General features: G+C 39.9%; 1 protein-coding gene across 1 annotated transcript; it reads left to right on the top strand.

The window, feature by feature from the left end:
* The first annotated feature begins 1,389 nt into the window (after positions 1–1,389).
* tmem170b (transmembrane protein 170B) lies at positions 1,390–14,888 on the top strand. The gene is made up of 3 exons (XM_044053334.1): positions 1,390–1,812; positions 8,521–8,691; positions 9,245–14,888. The coding sequence occupies exons 1-3, from the start codon at positions 1,656–1,658 to the stop codon at positions 9,373–9,375; spliced, it is 459 nt and encodes a 152-aa protein (XP_043909269.1). The 5' UTR covers positions 1,390–1,655; the 3' UTR covers positions 9,376–14,888.
* Positions 14,889–23,417: the final 8,529 nt, after the last annotated feature.

Genomic DNA, 23,417 nt, shown 5'->3' with positions numbered 1-23,417 from the left:
AGAGAACATTCTCTATTGGTTCCCAGAACGTTCCCCTAACGTTACTTTTATACAACCTTTAAAGAACATTCTCTTTTGGTTCCCAGAACGTTCCTCTAATGTTACTTTTCTAGAACCTTCATACAACCTTTAGAGAACATTCTCTTTTGGTTCCCATAATGTTTCACTAACATTACTTTTATACAACCTTTATACAACCTTTAGAGAACGTTCTCTTTTGGTTCCCATAATGTTTCACTAACATTACTTTTATACAACCTTTATACAACCTTTAGAGAACGTTCTCTTTTGGTTCCCATAATGTTTCACTAACATTACTTTTATACAACCTTTATACAACCTTTAGAGAACGTTCTCTTTTAGTTCCCAGAACGTTCCCCGCCATTTTATAGCAACCTTAGAGAACATTCTCTTTGGTTCCCAGAACGCTCTCTAGTTATTTCGAACCTTCATACAACCTTTAGAGAACATTCTCTATTGGTTCCCAGAACGCTCCCTAACGTTACTTTTATACAACCTTTGAACATTCTGGCCTGAACGTTCTCTAATGTTACTTTCTAGAACCTTCATACAACCTTCATTCTCTATTGGTTCCCAGAACGTTTAATTATTTTATACAACCTTAAAGAACATTCTCTTTTTGGTTCCTAGAACGCTCCTCTAATGTTACTTTTCTAGAACCTTCATACAACCTTTAAAGAACATTCTCTCTTTGGTTCCCAGAACTTCTCTAATGTTAATTTCTAGAATCCTTCATACAACCTTAGAGAAATTCTCCTCTTGGTTCCCAGAACGCTTCCCTTACTTTTATACAACCTTTTAAAGAACATTCTTTTGGTTCCTGAACGCCTCTAATGTTACTTTCTAGAACCTTACATACAACAGAACGTTCCCCTAACGAGAACATTCTCTTTTGGTTCCCAGAACGTTCCTCTAATGTTACTTTTCTAGAACCTTCATACAACCTTTAGAGAACATTCTCTTTTGGTTCCCAGAACGTTCCCCTAATGTTACTTTTATACAACCTTTAAAGAACATTCTCTCTTTTGGTTCCCAGAAGCGTTAACGCTTTTATACAACCTTTAGCTTTTTGGTTCCCTTTTATACAACCTTTAGAGAACATTCTCTTTTGGTTCCCAGAACGTTCCCCTAATGTTACTTTTCTAGAACCTTTAGAGCACGTTCTCTTTTGGTTCCCTGAACGTTCCCCTAACGTTACTTTATCAGCGTTGTGTGAAATAATTTGGCAATGGCTCGAATAGGACGGTTATTTATATTTAAAAGTTAGGTACCACAGCTTTAAAGTGGCACATTTGAATGGAAACCTGCCTAATATAATAATATATAATAAGTGTAAACGCCCACATCCACGTCACATCATGAGGCAACTGTCCCTTTAATGGTGATGTAGCAGGGTTAGCTGATGTAGGACGGTGCGTCTCCTGCTGCTGCTGCTGCTGCTTCACTCGCGCTGAGCTCCACCATCATGGCCTCCACACCGACACCACCGAGGATGAAGCGAGCAGCCAGCGGCCCTTCTTCCCTTCTTCCCGGTGCGGAGACGGACGTCAAGCCGAAGCAGAGGCACCGGTAGAGGCGAGCCGCGCCGGGGAGGAGCCGCCGCCTCACATCCCGATGCCACCCCGGTCTCCTCCATGCCTTCGTCTAAACACAAGTACAGCTACTCCATAAAGAAGAGCGGGGAGAGCCCGGGCACGAACATGACCACCAACCGGGATTATTCCGTCAATCTATCGGTGCAGCAGGTGCTGAGCCTCTGGGTGCAAGGGACGACGCTGCAGCATTTCACAGGTATGAAGGGAGGAGGATGGAAGGTGCAGTTACTCTGTCTGTTTTCATGTGTTCACACTCAAATCATCACCATTATCATCACCATCATCATCATCATCATCTGCAGCTTTGGCTGTGGAGCACAAACCTTCATGCACTAGATATATAAATATGATTTAATGGCTCAGTGCTGGGGGAGCAAAGGGCAGAGCTGTGCCCGTGTAGAGGAGCCGAACACCGGCTGCAACGCTCCACTGTCCACGCGTGCACTCTGTAGTTGTTGGCACAGACATCATCACACACCATGCGGCTAATCAGTCATTCCGCATCTTGACTGTGTAGTAAATGAGGTGTCGCCCCCTCTTTATCCATCACGCCATCCCATCATCATCCCTTTGTCTTGCAGTCCGGTGATCAGAGCGTGTGAAGAAGGTTTGCAGGGAAAATTCACGTTTTTCTCAATGGAGTTTTGAATGGAAGCCTCAGATACTTTCTTAAAGGGATAGTTCTTTTTTTTGTTGTTGTTGCTGTTGTTGAAGTGTGGTTATATGAGGCAGTGACACATATGTGTTGTACAGTTCTCGCTCCACTCAACTCATTGTTTTGCTTTTCCATTAGTGATGAAACTTGGTGTTTTTCTTTTTTTAGCACCTGCTCTGACAAAATGTGACGTCGACAGACTGTCGGCCACTGATTGGTCGGAAAGTGTCGTCACTGGAAGAGTCATGAGCGCGACGTCCAACACAAGAATCAAACTGAAAAATGCCGAACGTTACATCAGTGAAAAAGACTTAAAAGTCCCTGAAAACATGCGTTAATCTCCAACATTTAGCAAAGGAAATGTCTAAAATCTCCATATATAACCACATATAAATACACCATATATATGGTTTCATGCAGACCCCGCCCATGATAAGGACGTACTATGAAACAATGGAAAATGACGCCAGGACAAACAATTTTGCAGAACTTTCAACTTTAAGATTTATGTGCGTATGAAATGATTCATTTCCCAATTCGATAAGATTAGATAATCCTTAGATAATCCGACAGTGGGGAAATTTACGGTGTCACAGTAGCAAAGACAGTAAAAGTAATAAATAATACACATGCATTTCCACATCTTTGAATGTGGAATTAAGAAGATATCGACTATTAACATTATAAAAAAATAGAATATATTACACAGTATATACAGTACATTAAGTTAACGGAATATAAACAGAATGGGCTCAGTATTTGTAAACCAGGGTTACATCTGAGATATTGCACATTCTGTGAAAATTACAGTGTAACATTAGGTGTAAATGATTTGCTACATTTTGCACAAATTTGTTTTTTTCAGGGTTGATATTGATACTGATTATAGTTAATGAGTTAATGAGGCCAACAATCAATATTTGCAATCACTATGCTGTTATGAAAATTCAGAATTTTATATACGCCCAAAAAATAATTGAATAGATAGAAATATGAAATCAAAAATAATTGGCCAGGCCAATAATTGGTTGATCCCTACTAGTCATGATAGCCATTGTTAAAAACAGTGGATGTGTTCAGAGGCTTTAAGGAGAATTAGTTGAGGTTAAAATAAAGTAAACAATTTAGTGCAGACGTCTTATCAGCAGTGCAGGCACACCACACTTCCTCACAAAGAGCAAAACTGCCATTCATTCTCAATATTGTAATGATATGTAAACGTTAGTTCTTTTATCTTTAAAAAAAAAAAAGAAGTTACGAGAAACAACAGAATATTCATACAAGACTATGAAAAAAGACTGCAGCAAAGGCGGACATGTGGTCATAGCTGACTTGGCACATACTGCACTGTTCATGAAGCACAGCTGGCATCCTGTGTTAGGAAACACATTAAGCAAAAACAAGAAAAAACAAGAGAAAAAGAGGTAGTTGATGATGCTGAGTCAGCAGGAAGCTGCAGTGCATGTGGAGTTTTTCTTTTCTTTTTTTTTTTTGCGGAAGCCAGTGAGCAGAACCCTGCGAGGACGAGCTGACACCGCTTGGCTTTGGTGAGCAAGGTTCATGAAACTGTCACCCGATCCTTCTTAAACCCACACTTAACCAGCCAGATGAAAAATGCCCTCCTGGGACATTAGATAAGGTCAGATGGGGGCTGAGGGGGGGTGTGAATCTTAAACATGATGGACTCCATAGGCAGATGTACACATTTGGCTTTCATGCCCACAACAGTTTCAGCTCAGCACAGGAGAGAACATAAACATAGTTTGTCTTATGGTTTGAAAATAAACTATGTGTCTAATAATCCACGCTAGGGATGAACGATTTTGCATAAATATGTAATTGGGATTATTTTGACTGAAATTGAGATCTGATTTGCGATAGGAGAGGAAATGGTCATTTTGATGTCTTTATTCTCATTTTCATTTAAAAAAAAAACAGATTTAAAATGATTACTGTGCGATATTTGTGCAGATCTGTGAGATTCTCTCCAGTCTGTAGAATAAGATGTCTATAAATCGAGACAGTAATTCATCTAAAATGATGTTTTTCACACACATTTACATTGCGCCTCCTGCCATTTGAAAAGTACAGTAGGCTGTAATGCAATTAAAGTCAAGATACTACCAGATTTATCACTTCTCTCAACAATATCGCAGCTCTCTCTTTCGCAAACGTGCCAAACTGCAGCATCGTTGCAAACTCCGTGCTTCGTCACAATCTTATCAAACTAGTTCATGGTTTATGTTGACAGTCGAGCTCTAAAGCTGCCACGTAAGACCTCAGTCTGTAGCTGTGGTTTAGCAGACGTTAACGTTGGCTTGCTTCTGTGAACATGACACAGCACATCTCTGAGCCCACAGCTGCTCACCTGCAACTGCTCTGCCAACATCCGGCGTCTGCTAAACACAAAAAAATCACCTGCCAAGAGTGGTTCGGACCGGCCTGTGTCAACGTAACGAGCCGCGGTTTCCCCCTCGCTAGTCTTATTTAAAAACGTATATTAAGCTTGTAATTCATAATGAAGTGCAGCAGGAATCGCTGCAACCAAAGCATTAATATGTTGCTCTGAATGTCGTCCACCAGCCTGACAGGTAACAGTCCCTCGTTAATCCACCCAAGACAGATTTTACTGGCATTTCATTCTCAGCAGCTGTTAATGTCAGAGCCCACCCATCTGTGTTCAGCAGGGGGGAAAGAAGCATTCAGATAAACCAATATAGATCATTTAAATTCTTGCACGCATTCAAAAATTGCAAAAAAAAAAAAAGGTTTAATTCTGCATAAATATAGTCACTGATAAATTAACCCTTAGAACACAGAGCATTTAGGCTGCATTTTCCCTTGACTATGTTAAAATGCACAGTATATATAGAGGGTATAAGAATACGCAATATAGAGTGTCTTTTATCCTTTTTTTTAAGCACAACCTAGAAAGTCTGATGATTTTTTATTTTTATTTTCACCAACTATATAAACACACCTGTGCAAAAAGTACTCAAAATGTTTAAAATTGAAATACGTCACAGTTCAAAGTTCACTTGGTTTGTTTTATGAACAAAAAGAAAAGAAAAAACGCGCTATTTTGTGACTTGTGCACAATGATTGCTACTTTGTATCACTATTCAGAAAATGCGATAGAAAATGAGTCATAACTTTGACTCAATAACACATACAGAATATGTGACCTATAAACACAAACCCCCAGGATGTCCATATAAGGAGTTGTGTATTATTCTCATGACATTTTATCAAGGATGCACTAAGGGTTAATACTGATGCATCTTGTAAGTTGTTATATAATTTACTAAATTGACATTATATTCTATCAAAAAATATCTGAAACTAATAACTATAAGACCATTTACTTGTTAATAACTGGCATTATAAATAAAGTGAGAAGTAGAAGCTCATTTTGTTTGTTTTACATATTTGATCAGTTATTTTCATAAATGTAAAAGAAAAGAGCAATTTGTCTCTCACACCAGCTCCTCTAATGGGGCAATATTTGTTTTGTACAATTAAAAGCTGAATTTGAACAATATTGGACTTTTTGCCGAGGTGCTGGAGTCAATAACCGTTAATGATATATATAAATTGTTTTAGTCATTCGTCATATTGGGGGATTTTTGCATGTTTGTCCAATTATGCATTTTAGAAGTCAGTATTGGTCTATACTAACTTTGTGCCAATAAAATTGTGCATTCTTATGAATAGATAAGGTTGCAGCTGTTGACTGTGTCCTTAATCTGAACTGTAAGATGTGCACCTCAAACCTTGTCCCCTCTGAGACACATTGAAGGGACGTGAACGTCCTGGATGATGTTGACCTCAGTCAGTGTCTGGTTCATGGGTTCATGCATAATTACACCGATGGACAGAAACCACTGTCGTCCTCTCCGGCCTCTGTCTCCCGTCGCGGACGTCTCCAGGCGCTGATGTCTGTACGGAGACATCAGTGAGAGGCCCATGATGCGTGATCTAACTCAGTCATGCAGAACAAAAAGCCATTGTGTTCCTGTGCTGTCACGTCTCTCTCGAGTCGGCTCGACAGCCAACGACCCGATCGATAAATAGATGCTCAGTGGACTGTGGAACAACCAGGTTAAGTGCTTCGATGCTAAAGAGCTTCCCACTGGGCTCCAGAACTGAGAAGTACTTTGTAACGCGATCGAGTCTTTGGGTGTTTACACCCACACAACAATGTCACATTTCCTGTTTGTGGTGCTCCATCCAAACAAGACAGGCTCAGTCCTTTCACACGACATTCCCCCTCTCTGGATTGGTCACAGTTATCCTTGGCCGATCTCTTCTCTTGTTGGATAATCTCAGTTCCAGCTGGCTCCTCCTCGCTCCCACGGTGCCAGTGGTTCAAAAGCACGAGCACTTACTGGCGGAGTGGGATGATGCTGGAGCTCTGTGTGCAAATCTGTCTTTTTGAGACAGAAAGACTGAGGGACGAAGAAGTGGACGAGAGACTAATGATATCCTCCAGCTTCTGTGAAATAGTTTCCTATGAAATAATTTATAAAGACAGAGGCGGCACAATTAGGGATGGCTCGGTGCCTCTTTTTGTTTCTGATACCAATATCACAAGTGGGCGTCTCCACCAATACCAATCACACTCTGTGATATTAAGGGATCATTCCAGAGTTATTTTTCCAGGGGTTTTGACCAGTGTTGGACTGACACCAATACTGATTATCAGGGATACATGATATTGGTATTGGCAGATATTGACTTTTAAATGTATCAAGGATCTAAGAGTGGCTTAGATCTGACTTATAGATTCTGGCTGAATAAGCTGCTAACTCCTTGACTTCTATGCTGGCGCCTTCTCCAACTAATATTGTTTATGTTTATTTATTTTACACAATTAATAAAATGTATGAATGATACTGCATGTTCATTTCACTACAGAAGAGACTCAGTGACCTTTGCATACTGTATCTCATTATCGTAAACATGACTCAGCTAAAATGGGTTTGCTGATTTTTATTTACATTTTTACAGTCTTTGCATAGTGAAGCAAGTGACATATACAGTGGATTTTTGGGTTGTGTCGGATTTTACATTATTATCGGTCCGATATCCGATCCAGTGATTTTGACCGATACCGATTCCCATCGCTAATTATCTCAAATACATTGATTGCACTTGGTAAAAGTGAATAAAGCAGCTGTTTCAGCCTTTGTCGAAATACATGGTTCATATACCGTATATACAGTATATGCTGATATCTTGTGAGACACTCAAACACAGATCGTGAGCTCCCGTTTCAGGTTTTCCATTTACTGCTTAATGTCCAGCTCACTGCAGCTCGTCTGAAATCTCACTCGGAGTCGTTTTCTACGTCTCCCCTCAGCTCCATTACCGCGCCCGGCTGCCTCGTTGACGAAGCCTGACTTCGACTGTGCTGGTTTAAGATTGAAAAGCCCCCCTGGCTCACGGCTACTTGTGCAGGTCTGATGATATCTCTGCACCTAAACCTGCGATGTGCTAATCTGTGAAATGAATCAGGAAATCTGCCAATGGTCCACATAGCTGGATAATATTACATCTGAGCATTAAGAAATGAATCTATATGTATGTTTTTTATTCTATATTCTATATTATACTCAAAGTGTTGATTTAATGTTGTTCTGACTGATGTAATTGGACTGAGAGACAAAAAATGATGAGATTCAAAAAATATTAGATCACATATTCTTCCTGTGACCTGCAATTGTGAGAATGAAGCTAATTATTAAAGTGAGACATGCAGTTTTTTCACATAAACATGTAGTTTTTTAAAGTAAAAATAGAAATACCCTAAAGTAGAAACACCCAAATACTATTACGTAAAAGTCACCTAGTACTTTTGTTATTATACTACAGTATATATTATTGCCCCATCCATGTGGAGACAGTGTTTTATTCACTAATATTAACACATTTAAAGGGTTAGGGTTAATTAAGGTATTGACAATTCATTCTCATACTTGTAAAATCTTGTTTAAATGATTGAAGAATAATTATACAACCGTCTTTACTCCAGAATGAGCCTTCTTTATTGATGTTATTTACATATCAGGAGTTGGGTCAGCTCTAAGTTGGCCATCATCCACCATGTGCTTTGTGTTTTGATTCATCATGAAGGCTTCATTTCCCCCACTGCACCTTTACATTAGTACACATTTCATGCATTCAGAAATGTGTGTGTTTTTTTTCCCGTTGTCTTCAGCTTGTGTCTGTTGTCTTCTCCTCCATCAGAAATGTGGTACTGGGTTTTCCTGTGGTGTCTCTTCTCCTCGCTCTTTGTCCACGGGGTGGTGGGGCTGCTCATGCTAGTCATGCTGCAGCGCCACAAGAGAGGCCGCCTCATCACCCTGGTGCTGGTCAGCGTGGGTTTCCTGGCATCGCTCTCTGGAGGCGTCATCACCAGTAAGTCGTTTTGGTTTTTTTTCTTCTCCTTATTCTCCTTTACTTTCACATTGACCGCAACAGCAGTCAGTGTCCAGAAAAAGACACAAGGTGACACTGAGGGACAGAAAAGAGGATGGTGGGAGTTTCTATGTCGACTCCTGTCAACTAAGAGCTGATAGAGAGTCAACCTTACTTTAGTTTATGTAGCACAAGATAATTCTGCTATTTATGTCCAATAACGACAAAAATAAATATCCCAAAACATGTTTTCTTCATATTATATCTAGATTTAGAAAACATGATGGTATTAGAGGGCACCGTGTATACATCCTACATTGACACAACAAAATAAGAAAACGTCACAAGCCAAGAGGGTATTCAAACTGTGCTTACAGCGCTATCTGCTGGACCCTGCAGTCATTACTACAGGCATCAAAGCTACATTTTTTCAAATTTTAAGGTCTAGGTTTTAACTTTCCCCTCAAAATTCAAATGGATATTTGAATTTCAGATGAAACCTGACTTTACGCTATAGGATGTTTAAACACTGCTGCTGTGTTTTTCCCCTCAGGTGCAGCGGTGGCAGGCGTTTACCGCGTGGCAGGGAAGGACATGGCGCCACTGGAGGCTCTGGTGTTCGGTGTGGGCCAAACCGCGCTCTCTGTCGTCATATCCTTCTCTCGCATCCTGGCCACTCTGTGAAGAACAAAAACAAACCCTCGACAAGCAGAAGGACAGATGCCGACACCCCGCAACATGAATCGAGCCAATCAGAGACGTCACGTAACGCGCCATGACCTCAGAGAAGAGGAGGAAGGCAGATATCCTTTGGACCTTTAGGGCTGGATGGAAGGACAGAGTGCCCCCTTGTGTCTCTGTCCTGTTACTGCTAGAATCACAGAGCAGCAGCAGGTGGAGATCCTCTGAACTTGAAAGCCATGATGGGGGCGGGGGAGGTTTCCAGCGTTTGTGCCAATGACCTTTTCTGGGACAAAGATGCCTTCGTGGCCACTGACTCTTGAAGGCTCTCTGTTGCACTCGCGTGGGAAAGAAAAGCAATTTTTAAAAAATGTGAATCGACAGTGACGACCTGTCGTCACGATGTAATGACCGCCTTGAGAACAAAAGGAAGCGAAGACCCAACAGTGTTCAGGAGCAGAAACACCCTCTTCATCAGCCTCACCATCATGCAGATACAGGCGCTAAAGCGGCGCCATTGAACTCCTGAGTCGAAGATACAGCTTTGAATTGTGCACGTTGCATTAGTTGGAGACGCTGTTTGACCTAAGATGGAGGTGGAGCTGAACGCGTGGAGGAGAAAACCAGCATCAGTGCTGCAAACGTTGGTTTGTCGTGTTGAAATATTGATTTATTATGCGTCAACCAGAACAAAACTCCAAGAGGAGACATTTTGGGGAATACAGTTGTTTACGTAGTGTAACTCTTACTCTTGTGCCTGTGCGGTAAAAGATTTTGGGTCCAATTGAGCACCAGACCGCATAACCTTTGAGATTGAGTATGAGTCTGGAAAGGGTTTCGTCACCTCCCACTTCCAATCAGACCAATGATCCAGGTGAAGTATGGCTTCCTTGACTTCCAGACGTGTAGTGAGAGGATGACCAGACATAATCCTAATTTTTACAACCAGTCAAAACTGCAGTCTTTCATAGAGTGATTGTACTGTATCTTGAGCATATTTGCTGTCACACATAACTCACACAGTCGTCAAGGGGCAGGTTTTGGGTTCAGTGTCTTGCCCCGAGGACACTGCCGCGCGCAGGAAGGAACAAACTAATATCTCCTGACCCTGACGCCATAAAGTGCATTTGATCATTTATGACTCCTGATTTAAGAATCCTGGTGTGTTAAAGGAGCTGTGATGTGAATGACATCAGCTGGATATGAAGTAACAATAAAATAATCCAGGTCGTGCTGCAAAACAAATAAGACAATTTTCTTGTTTGCGAAAACATTAATAATCTGCCTTCATATCTGTTTTGCTCTAAAGTCACAGTTGATGAGGCGAGTGTGTGGTAATCCCCACTCTTAAATCATGTGTTTATCAAACTTAAAATATTACAAGTTGGGTCTGAAGTGCACACTCTTGCTCTATATGTATACATTTTTACTTGACATTGTGATAGTGACACTCATTTATAATGTAGGTCACTCCTCCTTGACACATGTGCTGGTCATCACAGTGATTAGCCTCCGCCTGTTGTGAGGGAGCAAACAATCAAAGGAGATTTTCACATAGTGAATCCAAACATTTTCTCTCCTTAAAACCTTAATGTTAGCTCCTCTTTTGGGGAAAGATACTTTTTCATTAGCAATGAACCTGAGAGATGGTTACATTCAACAAAGTCTGTTGCTACTGAACTATTCACATTTTTGCATTTAATCCTACAATTTGTGTCATACTAGTATAGTGTCAACTAGTATACTAGTTTTTCCAACATGTGACTGACCAAGGGCAATTAATGACTCATGTAATCATGTAATCATGTAATCATGTAGTCATTCCTTTCAAAGAAATGTATTTATTTGTCTATACAAGGATGTTTGAAGATGTTACAAAGAATAATCTAATATAATGACGCTAATGAAACAAAGCTACATTATAAAGCTAATGAAACAAAGTTACTAAAACTAATGAAGCTAATAGAATAAAGCTAATTAAACTAATAAAGCTAATGAAACAAAGCTACTAAAATTAATGAAGCTAATCAAACGAGCCTCTAAAGCTAATGCAACTAATTAAGCTAGTACAATAAAGCTAATATAATAAAACTAATAAAGTTAATGAAATGAAGCTTATAAAATAATGCTAAAACTAATAAAGCCACTGAAATACAGAACACACACAGAAGAGCTGCAGAGCATCTATTAGAAATCTTTTTTGTGTTGATATATTGTGTTTTTCTCGGTGTTAAAACTGTCAAATTAGCCTGGATTGTTTGTTCCCTCCTACACAGGTGGAGGCTAATTGTTGTGATTACCAGCGTGAGTGACCTACATGATAAATGAGTGTCAGTGTCACAGTGTTTCTGGTCTTGTGTCATCAAATGTAAGTCAAATGTGTGCATATGGAGCGAGAGTGTGAGGCTTTTTCATGTCTTCAGTCTTGTTTCTTTGTCAGCTTGAAGAGCAACATTGCTTTTTCAATCTGTCATTGTGTCTGTTTGCGCACGTATTTTAAAGATCTGAGGATCTTCTCGTGTGTGTCAAACCTCAAGACTGAAAACAGGAAACAAAATGTACACACCAGCTCCTCTGTATATTCACAAGAACACATCCTACACATTTAAAAATAAACCAAAAAAACTACAGATTCTGGAACGTCATTTTAGTTTTGTGGAAGTTTTGCACTTTTTAATGCTCTCAAGTGATTATTATTATGTGATTTTGTTTGATTAATCTGCGTGCAAGAGATGTTTATTCAGATCCAAATCCAAAGATTTGTCACGGAGGGCAGAGAAAAGCATCAGGATGAAACTGGATGTTTAAAAGAAAGAAATGTTCGGTTGTTAAATTGATAAGGTCACCTTCAAAGTCGGTCTTATTTCTCTCGTACAGACACAAGAGTTCTATATTCTTCACATCAAAGTCTCAACAGGAAAATGAACAAGTGTATTTCCTGAAGGTGTGTCTTATAAGATAAGGTTGACGTTTGTCTTCAGCGGTTTTATTCAGGTCTGCTTTGATTACGATCTGGTTTTTCTACATCAGTTTTAAAGGTTGTTTTCACACATTCTGTGTCTGTGTCACTGCAGTTTGAGAAAAGTCCAGCCCTAAGTTGTCCTCACACAAAGGTCAGACACGTTCTGCTGCTCAGATTTGCCTTTTCTTTTCTTTATGTCGTTTATTAACCCATGTTCCGTAAATTTAACTTTGCATTTTGCACTGAATTTAATCTGCCTTGTTTTTTTTTTTTTAAGCATGATGTGCTGATGATGATACGACTGTGGTGTACGTGTTCCAGTTCAGTATTTACACCAAACATGAAGAATGTGCTTGAAACCACTCTTTTTACACATTTCTGGGGAGAAATTGATTCAATTTCAGTTTATTGCCCCTTAAAGGTGCAGTAGGCAGGATTTAAAAAGTACTATTTTAAGTTATGATATTTTCTTGTTTTGTTTCGCGTATTTTTTCAATGCAATCTTTTCACTGTAGGAACCGAAGAGCAAATATTGTCCCGTGTCAGGCCAGGTTTTCATATATAATATAAAGCCTTGAAACAGAGGAAGGAGTTTCAGAGGTCTGCTTCTCTCTCATATGTGTAGATATATATATATATATATATATATATATATATATATATATATACATATGTATATAAAGTGTAAATGTCTTGCCTACTGCACCTTTACTTGCTCATTCATTGGCACAGAGAAGTCAAGCAGATTTCTTTTTTCACAGCACCAAACCCGGGGTGAGAGGATTTATGTGATAATACCAAAGTATCACTCACATCATAGATTTATTTATCTTTATTTTTTATAATTTTAATTAATACTTTAAAAGATAAGTTTTAGTTTTCATCCATTTTGTGACATTTGCACATTGGCTCGGTGTCACTGAGCTTGTGAAGCCACAATCTTGCGAATTTGGAAAAACAGACTTTGTGTAGTGAACTGTGCGCTGTATGTCGTTATGTAATTGTCACGGCTCACCTTCAGTGCTCACTCTGCTCACAAGAGGGCGATATTGCACAGCGAAGGAGCCTGAAGGAAGAGTTTGGCTGTTTGGACTGAGGATTATTTATTTGATTTGATGAAGACTCTTATTCTTATCTTAAAAATACACATTATGAATGTTTTAGCTCAGTTTTTCAGGGACCATGTGTGAGTTGCTGCTGATGACTCTCTCTCTGTTTGACGGTGTCTGAGGGGCAGCCTCTGCATGTGTGTGTGTGTGTGTGGCCGTGTTCAGTGTCGTAGTTAAACAGGAAAATCTGAATTTTCTTCTCTTGTTGGTGAAGTTTGTGCACATTTTCTCGTGGACCCTCAATGTGTCAAAAAGGGTGAGGACCTAATTGTCGGTGACGCTGTGTCCATCCCAAACAGGTCACTGAGCAATGTCTGACACCATGTGTTGGAAATGTTTTTTTTTATCTGCTGTGTCAGGAAACCAAAATGTGCGGCGACGTTGTCAGGTCAGAGTTTTTGTTCTGCACCCTGAGCTGCGTCGAGTAAAAAGCTTCCCACAGAGGAGTGCACATCACAATTAACATGGATTATATTTTTTATTTTTAACCAAGTTGCCAGGATCATACAGTATACTGACTCTGTATGTTTCTGCAAACCATCTGGTTCCTGTGAGCTCACATTTCTGAACCAAACGTACGTTACTTATTGACATGTCTGCAGATATAGGCGCAAAAAACACTCGTTATTAGTAGGAAAATGGTTGTTTGCTCATAGTTTCTGTGTCACATCATGAAAAGTGTAAAAACACTGATCATGTCCCTGTAACACCCTCGAAACCTCGTTACAGAGTAAACACACCGGGTGTCCGCATGATGTCCAAATCTCTAGTTTAAACCTGATGCGCACGTGAAACCTTTAAATTGATAACAACACACTGTTTCACTGTGGTAAAAGACAGTGGACTGCTGTCCAATCCTGAAAAAGTCACCTTGTCACAGTGTTAAAACCCACAATGACACTGTGAAATCCATTAAACACTTTGTAACAGGTGTAAAAAGTCATCTTAGCACTGTAAAAAACAGATTTAAGTCCTCATAACACAGAAAAAAAGCCCATAACACTGTAAAATCCATGAGTGTGTGTGTGTGTGTTCCTGCAATATCTGAGGAGACACCCAGCAACTAATAATACCTTCTTAGACCTTTTGGAAATGCCACTGCACTGCAGCGAGATGCCCGGCTCAATAATCCTGGCTCCTTCACGGGCTTTTAAATGAGGCTGCCCCTTCAGTCCGCTGAATAAATGCCACATCTCATGTGCTGTGAGTGCATGCGCAGTGCAGCAGCTCACATAATGTGTGAATGGACTCGACGGACAATCCAACAAGAGACAATGTCGTACAAAAATCCAAAGTGGCACATGTAGATAGTGTACGATATGTTTTTTTTAATTTTGTACCAGCCACACTGCTGATATTTATAACTATTGCCTATTTCTGTACAAAATAGTTTTCCTGTACATACTCAACAGTAACTTGAAATAAAAACACCTTTTGCAGAATAATCGCCGTGTCTTTTCTTCTGCGTCTCTTCATAGCCTTTGACCTGTCGACCTCCACTGATCCCCCCCGTGACCCAACATCACTTCCCCTCCAGTTTTCTGGCTGCCTCTCGACTTTCCTCCACTTTTTATTCACATCCTCACCTCCCTCCTCTTTCCAGTCGTTACCTCAGTGTGAAAAAGTGTGGAAAAATACTTCATTAGCCGAGGACGGGAACTGTTCTCCCACTTTAGTCCAACTCAGCAAAGTTGTCTGTGTTTAAAGTCATTTGCCAAAATGTCAGAGTCCACATTCATTTAAATTTGATCTTTTTTGGAAGCAGCGATATCGACTCTTTAAAGTCTGGAAAATGTGAGGAAAGGATGTCGATCTTGATGGCGTCTGCGGCGTCGATCAGTTTTAAGTGAGGATTTTTCCATCATTTATTAGAGATTATGTCTTAAAAAGCTGATGGTGTTGATTTGGGAGGGTTTTTGTTTTTTGTCTCCTCAAGAGTTGACGATGTTTTTGAATCACTCTTCATTTCAGAGGGAAATACTGTGCTTTTTTTTCTCTGCTACATTTATCTGATTTTATATTGAAAGATCATATAATAAACTCTAAACTATAATAAAGAGGTCAAAATATCCATTATATCATATTATTTAAGTTGTCTTGGTTTAAGATGATGGTGCTAGTGTGACCTCTAGTGGCAGTAAATAAAACAATCATAATCTGAAAATAGAATTTGAGAGGAATTTAGAGAACATAGTATTTATTCTATATTTATAGAAATGTTGAGAACTTTATATAACTTATAAAGACAGCATTTCTGTCGTTATATTCAAGAAGCTCTTCCAAGAGCATCTTCTGTCCCCCTCCTCTAGTGGATTTCTTTCCAAGACTTCTTCTATGTAGATTATTCCTCTTTTGAAAGTGACTTTGGATAAAAGTGTTTGCTAAATGCTTAAATTGGAGATAAGGGCCTGATTGAAACACCTTTGTATTTATGTAGTTTAGATGTGACTAGCTTCGACACACTGTTCCTTTAAAGGTCCATTTTCCAACATTTAGACTGGATTATTGACAGAAATGATTACTTACATTATGTATATGAATGTGTACATGTATGTGTTCAGGTGTGCAGATATACTATATGCATATCTTTGTTTTTTCATACTTTTTTTTCTTGTTTATTGTTTTCATGTTGAGTATCAACATGGACACGACACGGTTAGCATTTGAATACCATATGTAACCATAATTATATTTTATTCACCGCAGTGATGCTGCTCATGTTCTGTTTGTTCAAAAAATCTGGACAATAAAGTAAAAAAAAGGGCAGCGATACATTATAATTTCCACCAAAAGATTAGCTTGGTAGAAATAAGAGGTATTTTTGCAACACCTTTTTTGACGTTGAACACTATGAGTTACTGTGAATGTAATCACAGGGAGCATCAGGCGCGGACACAAAGCCTTAGTTTGTGAATGCGTCATTATTCACTCAGTGTGTCTCATTGTCCCCGGGGTCAGAGACGTCCTCTCCAGTCATGGCTCGTCTCCTGGTGGCACCGGGGCAGACGGAGCTCATCCTGCTGCCACCCAGCCACTCAGGCCCTGCTGCGCTGTGCTGTACGTGCTTCCCTGCAGCATCCATTTTTAGAGAAGCAAACGTTGCGTTTTGTCTGCCACCAGGGCAAAAGGAAACTGGCTGTTTTCTTTTGGTGGTATGAGACCCAAAAAAAGCATCTAGTACGTGAAGCCTCATCATTGTAATGACAGGGGCAGGACCTCCTGAAGCCTCCACGACTCCATGACTGAACAAAACACAATCCTGAGCCAGACACAATTCCTTATTCTCGTATCTGATCTGACATTTTGTTGCTATTTCAGCCCCGTGAGGTGCTTTCCTCCCCAGCATGAAAGGATTTGAGCGCTCGAGTGGTCAGCTGTCTCTGCTGCTGAGTGTAATGTGTTTATAACGCACAGAGGAGGCGGGGAGGGCGGAGGAAGCTATGAATAACATTGATGGAATTTAATCAGCATGCTTGTGGATTCAAAAGGACAAAGGTCCGCAGTTGTTATCACCCTGTTTTTTGTTATTTTATTCTTTAATGGTGGATGACTGAGGCCGTGACTGGCCTTGTGGTCTCCATTCATCAGCGGCACAAGTTCTAACCAATAAGACTTCAGGCTGAGCAGAGCTGATAAGATGTTTTACAGGCTCAGGAAGTGTTTCAGAAGACGCCAGAGAATGTGGCCTTGTATAGACGTGTTTGATGTACGAGTGCATTCATGTGTATACTGTGTGTATATATATATATATATATACAAGACTATTTTTATGCACTTGAATACTGCAGCTATGCATTGGTGTTGTTTATTTAGACGTTGAAACAGTATCCTGAAAACAAAGTATGTAGTGCTCAGTTATGCTGACTGTATCCACATGGTTTTCTTAACAAACTTATGTAATGATCTCAACGTAACTTATGTCTTTTGTTTTTAAAATTGGTTCGTTTTGTTTCGTTTTTAGATTGAGTTTGTAATATGGAGTATTTGCCAGAATACCCAACAAAAGACGCAATTGTGAAAGTTTATTAGAACAGAAGAACAACCACCACTGAATCAAATTCAACAGTTTAGTACCAGAAAGTTACATTGGATGTTAGTGTGAAAGGTAAAAAAAATATAGCCACACATGAACATAATGACATAAATAATAATATTTAAATTATTATCTCATCAGACACATCACATTGTCAGTGAGCCAGGAGTCTCAGGGAGCTCAATCTGAGGCAAAAGTTTAAAACATTTAAACCCAATAAGTTTGATTCACAACCCAATTAACTACATAACAGATGTTACATTTAACTTATGTCCCACATTATAAACAACAACAAATAGAAAACACTCACTACAATTTTAGTTAGTTTTATAAACACTCAAATCAGTTTCAGTCAGTTATCGGGGGGTTTTGAACTCTAGTTTTTGTTTTATTTCATTTTTTTTTTCAATTTTAGTTTTCGTTGTTTCATTAGTTTTCGTTAACTATCACATTTAAGCACAAGCCTCAATAAACTTATTTTTGCTCACCTCGTGGCTCTGGCTTAGATAGTAAATGTGATAATTACCCACAGCAACACAAATTAATATAATTTGTTTGTATTTGTTTACATCTGCGCTGTAAATTACACAATCTGGAGCTTCCTGTTAGCATATAGCTACTTTTATAGCATATTAGCATAAATGTACCCCAAAAATCTGTAATTTTATAAGATATTTTTTTCTGTTGAGAGTTTTTATTTCTTATTATACAAATATTATATCGGCAAATAAATATGATTTTTTTTTTATAACATGAATGGGAGTTTGTTAGCTGGCTAACTAAAGTTAGCTAGTCAGTTAGCACAATTAGTGATAAATGGAGGTGCATACAACTCATAGGTTTTTAAAATTCACAAAAATTCACATACATTTTTACTCATTTAATTAATTAATGTCCACTCCTGGCGGTTTCCAACTTTTTAAAACTTATTAGAAACTAGTCTTCCCTTCCTGTATTTGTTTTAGTCTCCAGAACTACCTATGTGTTTTTGAAATGATGCGCACAGGTGTGTTTTTAATGCTTTGTATAAATGATTTTACTTTTGTGTCTTGAAAAATAACTTCAATTTATGCTCAGTTTTGGGGAAGTGGAAACTGTAACAGTTCAGCAGAACCTCGTCGGTATGTTGAGTGTTACGTTGTTTACATCTCGTGACGCCTACTTTACATATCAAAAGTCCAAACTCCTCCCTCACGCTGAACACTGAGCCACTCGCTGCTATTGTCTTATTGTTTCCTCTGCAGGAAATACTCAAGAGCAGAGCATGAGTGCAGACAAGGGGATTGCATGAGGTCTTGGGGGAAAACACCCCCTCAACAATGACTGGAACCAGACCAAGTCTTTTGACCCAGCAGATCACCCCACATTATTGACCCGAGCCTTTGTGCTCGCTGACTTGACTCCTGTTGCACATAATGTAAAGTATATAAAGTGCAGACAGCAGACAAACAGTCCGTGAGGCCAGTCTCCTCCAGAGGTCCGACCCGCTGTCAGAGCAGCGCCGGGCCATCTGGACCGAGCTATGATCTCCGTCTACGTTTACTTTCAGAGAGATTCTCCATCCTGACCTCCTGCGTCGCCACGTCCCAAACACGGTGTCAACGCTGTGAAGTGTATTTACAGTCGGAGGAATGTTAGAAATGTGCTTTATTCCTCTTCCAGTCATTCTAAGGTTTAGTAGTGTTGAGCAGTGGGAATGAGAGTTTCACTCAAAGGTTCCAAATTGTGAGAATTAGTGATATTTAAAGGTGAGACTTAAGCTTGCAACAAATGGAGGATTGAGTCTGGTGCCTCAGGGAACTACGGTGGCCTTTGCACACCAGAAAACTCTCTCCACACTTCCACTATTACTAGTTAGCTTCAATTTAAACTGTGAAATACGCTCCATTGGAGCTGCTGTAGAAACATGGTGGCACAAAATGGTGGATTTGTCAAAGCATGAAGTAAACTATAGAACATTGAGTTTTATGTTAGATCAATTAAACACTTCTACATAACTCACTTATGTGTAGTACGTTACATTTCCAACAATAAACACTAAATGTCTCCCACTGGACCTTTAACGGTTTCTGGAACCTGAGAAGTTTGTTATTTGCTTTTAAACTTAAACAAATGTTATTTTAAATATGTTTCACTTAAATGATTTTAAATTGTTAAAACAGTATTTTAACATGCAGTAAATTGTGCCTGATATTTGAAGTTATTATGGAATTTTTTTATGGTTAAAATAAGCAAAAAAATATAGAGTCTTGCCTGATAATGATGTTGTGACGGATTAGAATATAAAAACAATGCTAATGAGTTTTTCTTACTGTTCATCAGGTCAAATCAGTTTTACAGGAATCAATGAAAGAATAGAGTGCAAAAATAAATGATTTCATGTTTGCACGACACCGATGAAACTATCTTTAGAAGCCACCTCATCCTGTGTCAAGGTCTCCGTCTCACTAAATGATGATGAAGTGGAAAAGCAGCTCAAGTATGTCTCCATTGTCCTGCAGAGTGTCTGCTCCACACGTCCCTATGTCTCCTCTTCAGCAAGAACAATGAGGGGACCACGCTGGGCTCCTCCTTCATCTGTAATAAATATAGTTTGTGATGAGGGGACTTCAGTGTTGGACAACAGTGGTCGCGTGCGAGGGAAAGAGTCACAGATCAGCCAACTCCCATCATCCTCTGCTTTTGTCCTCTGCATCAAACATGAAGACATGTACACTTATGGACGCATACGTAAGTGGACTCACTTTGTTAGGTACACAGGACACAACACATGCTGCAAGGTTCAGTGTGTTTTCTTCTGCATAACTTTCCTTACTGTGTCACGATCTTCCCTCTCAGTCACCTCAGCTCCCAGTGTTTCCACAAGCCCCTCCTTCTCCTCACCTGCCTGCCGGCCACTCCCTGCTCATTAGTCCAACTCTGCACACCTGTTGCACTCAGCTGCCTCTGATCACCAATCAACCCTGTATATAAACTCACCTCGCAGTTCACTCAGAGCCAGGTCTCCTAGGCCAGTACTCCTGCGGTTTTTTGGACTGGTTCCCTGGTTTTGACCCCGCCTGCTCCCCGCCTGTCTTCGGTCTGCTCGCTGTGATGGAACAGCTCAGCCTCAGGTCCGTTTCCTGCTATCTCCTCAGACTCTGTTTGCTCGTCATTGAACTATTGCTGAACTTTGTGTAAATAAACGTCATTACCAACTGTCTGCCTGCCTTTGCGTACTACATTTGGGTCCTTCCCTGCCTCGTTATAGCGCATGCATTGTTGTTTGAAATATTTGGCCACTAATGTAAAATGTAGCCCCTTTAGGGCCCCTACCTTTAAAGTACTACATCTGCCACTGCATGTTTAAAGTCAATTAAATCCCCTATTTTCTTCGTTCTAAAACGAGTTTGCAGATTGTGTCCTTATGCCTTAATGCATTGAATTGTTATTTGATGGAGTTGATATTTATATTGACATGCAGTTAAGCAGGTGTATCTAAATGAAGGGATGAATTAGGATCCAGTGGGCCCTTGGGCAAAGACAGGAAAATGACCTTTGTTATTTGACTAAAGGCTCCAACAAGGGGTGGATCACATAACCTGTGTTATATGATAGAAGGGCCCTATTAAAATATCGGAATGAATTAAGTAGAAACAAAGATATCAGGGTGGTAGCAGGGGCTCAGGCTTCAGGGCCTGTTAAGCTTATTAAGTAATCCATCCTTGAGTGTGTGTATATGCTAAGACACCTTATCTTTGTGCCATTAAAATCAACAACAAACCTTTCATTTGAAATGAATTGCTAACCTCACCAAATTCATCCATTTTCTACCGCTTTATCCTCCACATGAGGGTCGCGGGGGGGGAGTCAGAGCTGATATAGGGCGATAGGCGGGGTCACACCCTGGACAGATCGTCAGTCCATCACAGGGACACATGGAGACAAACAACCATTCACTCACACTCACTTTAGTGTGTTCTTGCTGCAAACCACTACCCCAACCGTGTAGCCCCTCGCCAAATTCTTTATTTTAATTCCAGCTAATAAAAACTCCAACAACAGACAGAATGTGAAGAAATTATGTTTTAGACTTCAGGAATCATTCACATTCACATTCACCCCCTCATAAGACATCCATCCATGACCGATCATGTGGCTCACCATCCTGAACCTGCTCTACTGATGCTCTTGTAAATGTTATCCCCCAGATTAGCCAGGAGAGGGCAGCATTGCCTGCCTCTGCTCTGTGGCCGTCAGCCGTCCAGCTCTGACTTGTATCACCCACAGGGAATCCTGCAGTGATTCATCCTCTGAGCCGCTGGCGCTGAAACCTGAGTCAGAGAGCCCATCACTCATTTAAGCCGGCTGATGTCGGATGAAAGTGGTGATGATCCCCTGTAAACGCAGGCATTAGCCTCACATTCACCTGTGGTGCCTCATCCCACGTTTGAGCCCGCGGTATGAAGGCGTGTGGAGAGTCTAGAGGCAGAACCTGTGCAACCAGGACATGGAATAAGTGTTTGATTAGTAATCCACAAGGGTACTATATGGACAAAAGTATTCGGACGCCTGACCATTACACAAACAGGGACTTTAAACACTTCTTAGAAGATAGTCCTCATGATTTTGAGGAAACATCTTTTGAGTTTTAAGTGAAAGCTACACCCAAAAAAAACCTGAAACACTGTGCCTTTACTGTCACTGTTTCCTTTAGGTTAGGAAAAGACACATTTTATTATTTCCTGACATCAAAAAATCAGTTAATTCATCGATTAATTGCATAAAATAATGTGTTGGTGATGAGTGACAGATGTGAAGTAGATAAATACAGACATAACTGTTTAAAAGTCTAAGTAATAACAATATACTCTATTGCAACCTTATCTTAGCATCTTGGTTTTTTTTAAAAAAACATTATTGTAGCTTCTTCTGTCTAAAACATAAAAGATAGAGAGACATGTTTTATCTCCAGACACAACATTTGACTGACGGGTGAATTATCATCACCTTTACTTTTACTGTACATTACTGTCACAATAAATGAGCAAGAAAAAACCAAGTTTGGCAACGTTCAGTATTTAATCGTGTCATCTATGAACAGTAATTCGATTCTCAGCCTCGGTGCCAACGACAGGAAAATAACATTTTCATGGCAGTAACGTCGTTCACTTCTGCACAAACACAATCTGAAGAGAGCAGAGAGGACGAGGACGAGAGAAACGGCAGCAGCAGGAAATGATGGGATAAATATTTGTCTGAGTCGGGTTTATTTTCTGTCAAATTTAACCAACAGTTCCTCAGCAAGCACTCAGAACTGAGTTTGTCTCGTCAGTGACGCGACACAGGCTGAGGATGGAGCTGAATGTGCCTGATGCTTTGCCCTCTGTTATGTAACGTGTTCACATCAGTAGTAAGTGCAGAGTTAGCGCTCTCTTCATCCTCACGAGTCCATGCTAAAAACAACCTCCATCTTCATCTATAATGCATCCCCAGAGTTAAAAGATGTCCCCTGCTCGTCGGCGCGACTACTGTCGTTATGTAACAGCAGGAGTGGCTTTGGAGAAACTGTGATAAAGCTTCTTACAGGGCCAAAGATTAAAGGGACATTCAGGCTAAAGAGTTCCTCCTGAAGAGGAAAATCCCAGTTCAACATATCTGTCACAAATTGTTGTTTTTCTTCTGCATATTTTTGATCGGTAAGACTTTGGTCCTGTTATTCTAAGATTGCCCTTGAAAAGGTCGTCCATGCCTTTCGTTAAGTCTAGATTAGATTATTGTAACTCCCTGCACGTCGGCTTGGACCAGTCCTCCCTCACACTCGTTCAAAAACGCTGCTAATCGACTTATTGTTTTTACTTATTAATGTCATTTTATAGTTTTTATTCTCTATTTATGTATTTTTGTGTGTAACCTGTGCCCCCTTCTGTACAGCACTCTGGTCGAGTGCTGTTTTAAAGGT

Source organism: Solea senegalensis, linkage group LG20 (assembly GCF_019176455.1).
Source record: "Solea senegalensis isolate Sse05_10M linkage group LG20, IFAPA_SoseM_1, whole genome shotgun sequence".
NCBI classification, from domain to species: domain Eukaryota; kingdom Metazoa; phylum Chordata; class Actinopteri; order Pleuronectiformes; family Soleidae; genus Solea; species Solea senegalensis.
This window is presented reverse-complemented; position numbering and strand designations above follow the sequence as displayed.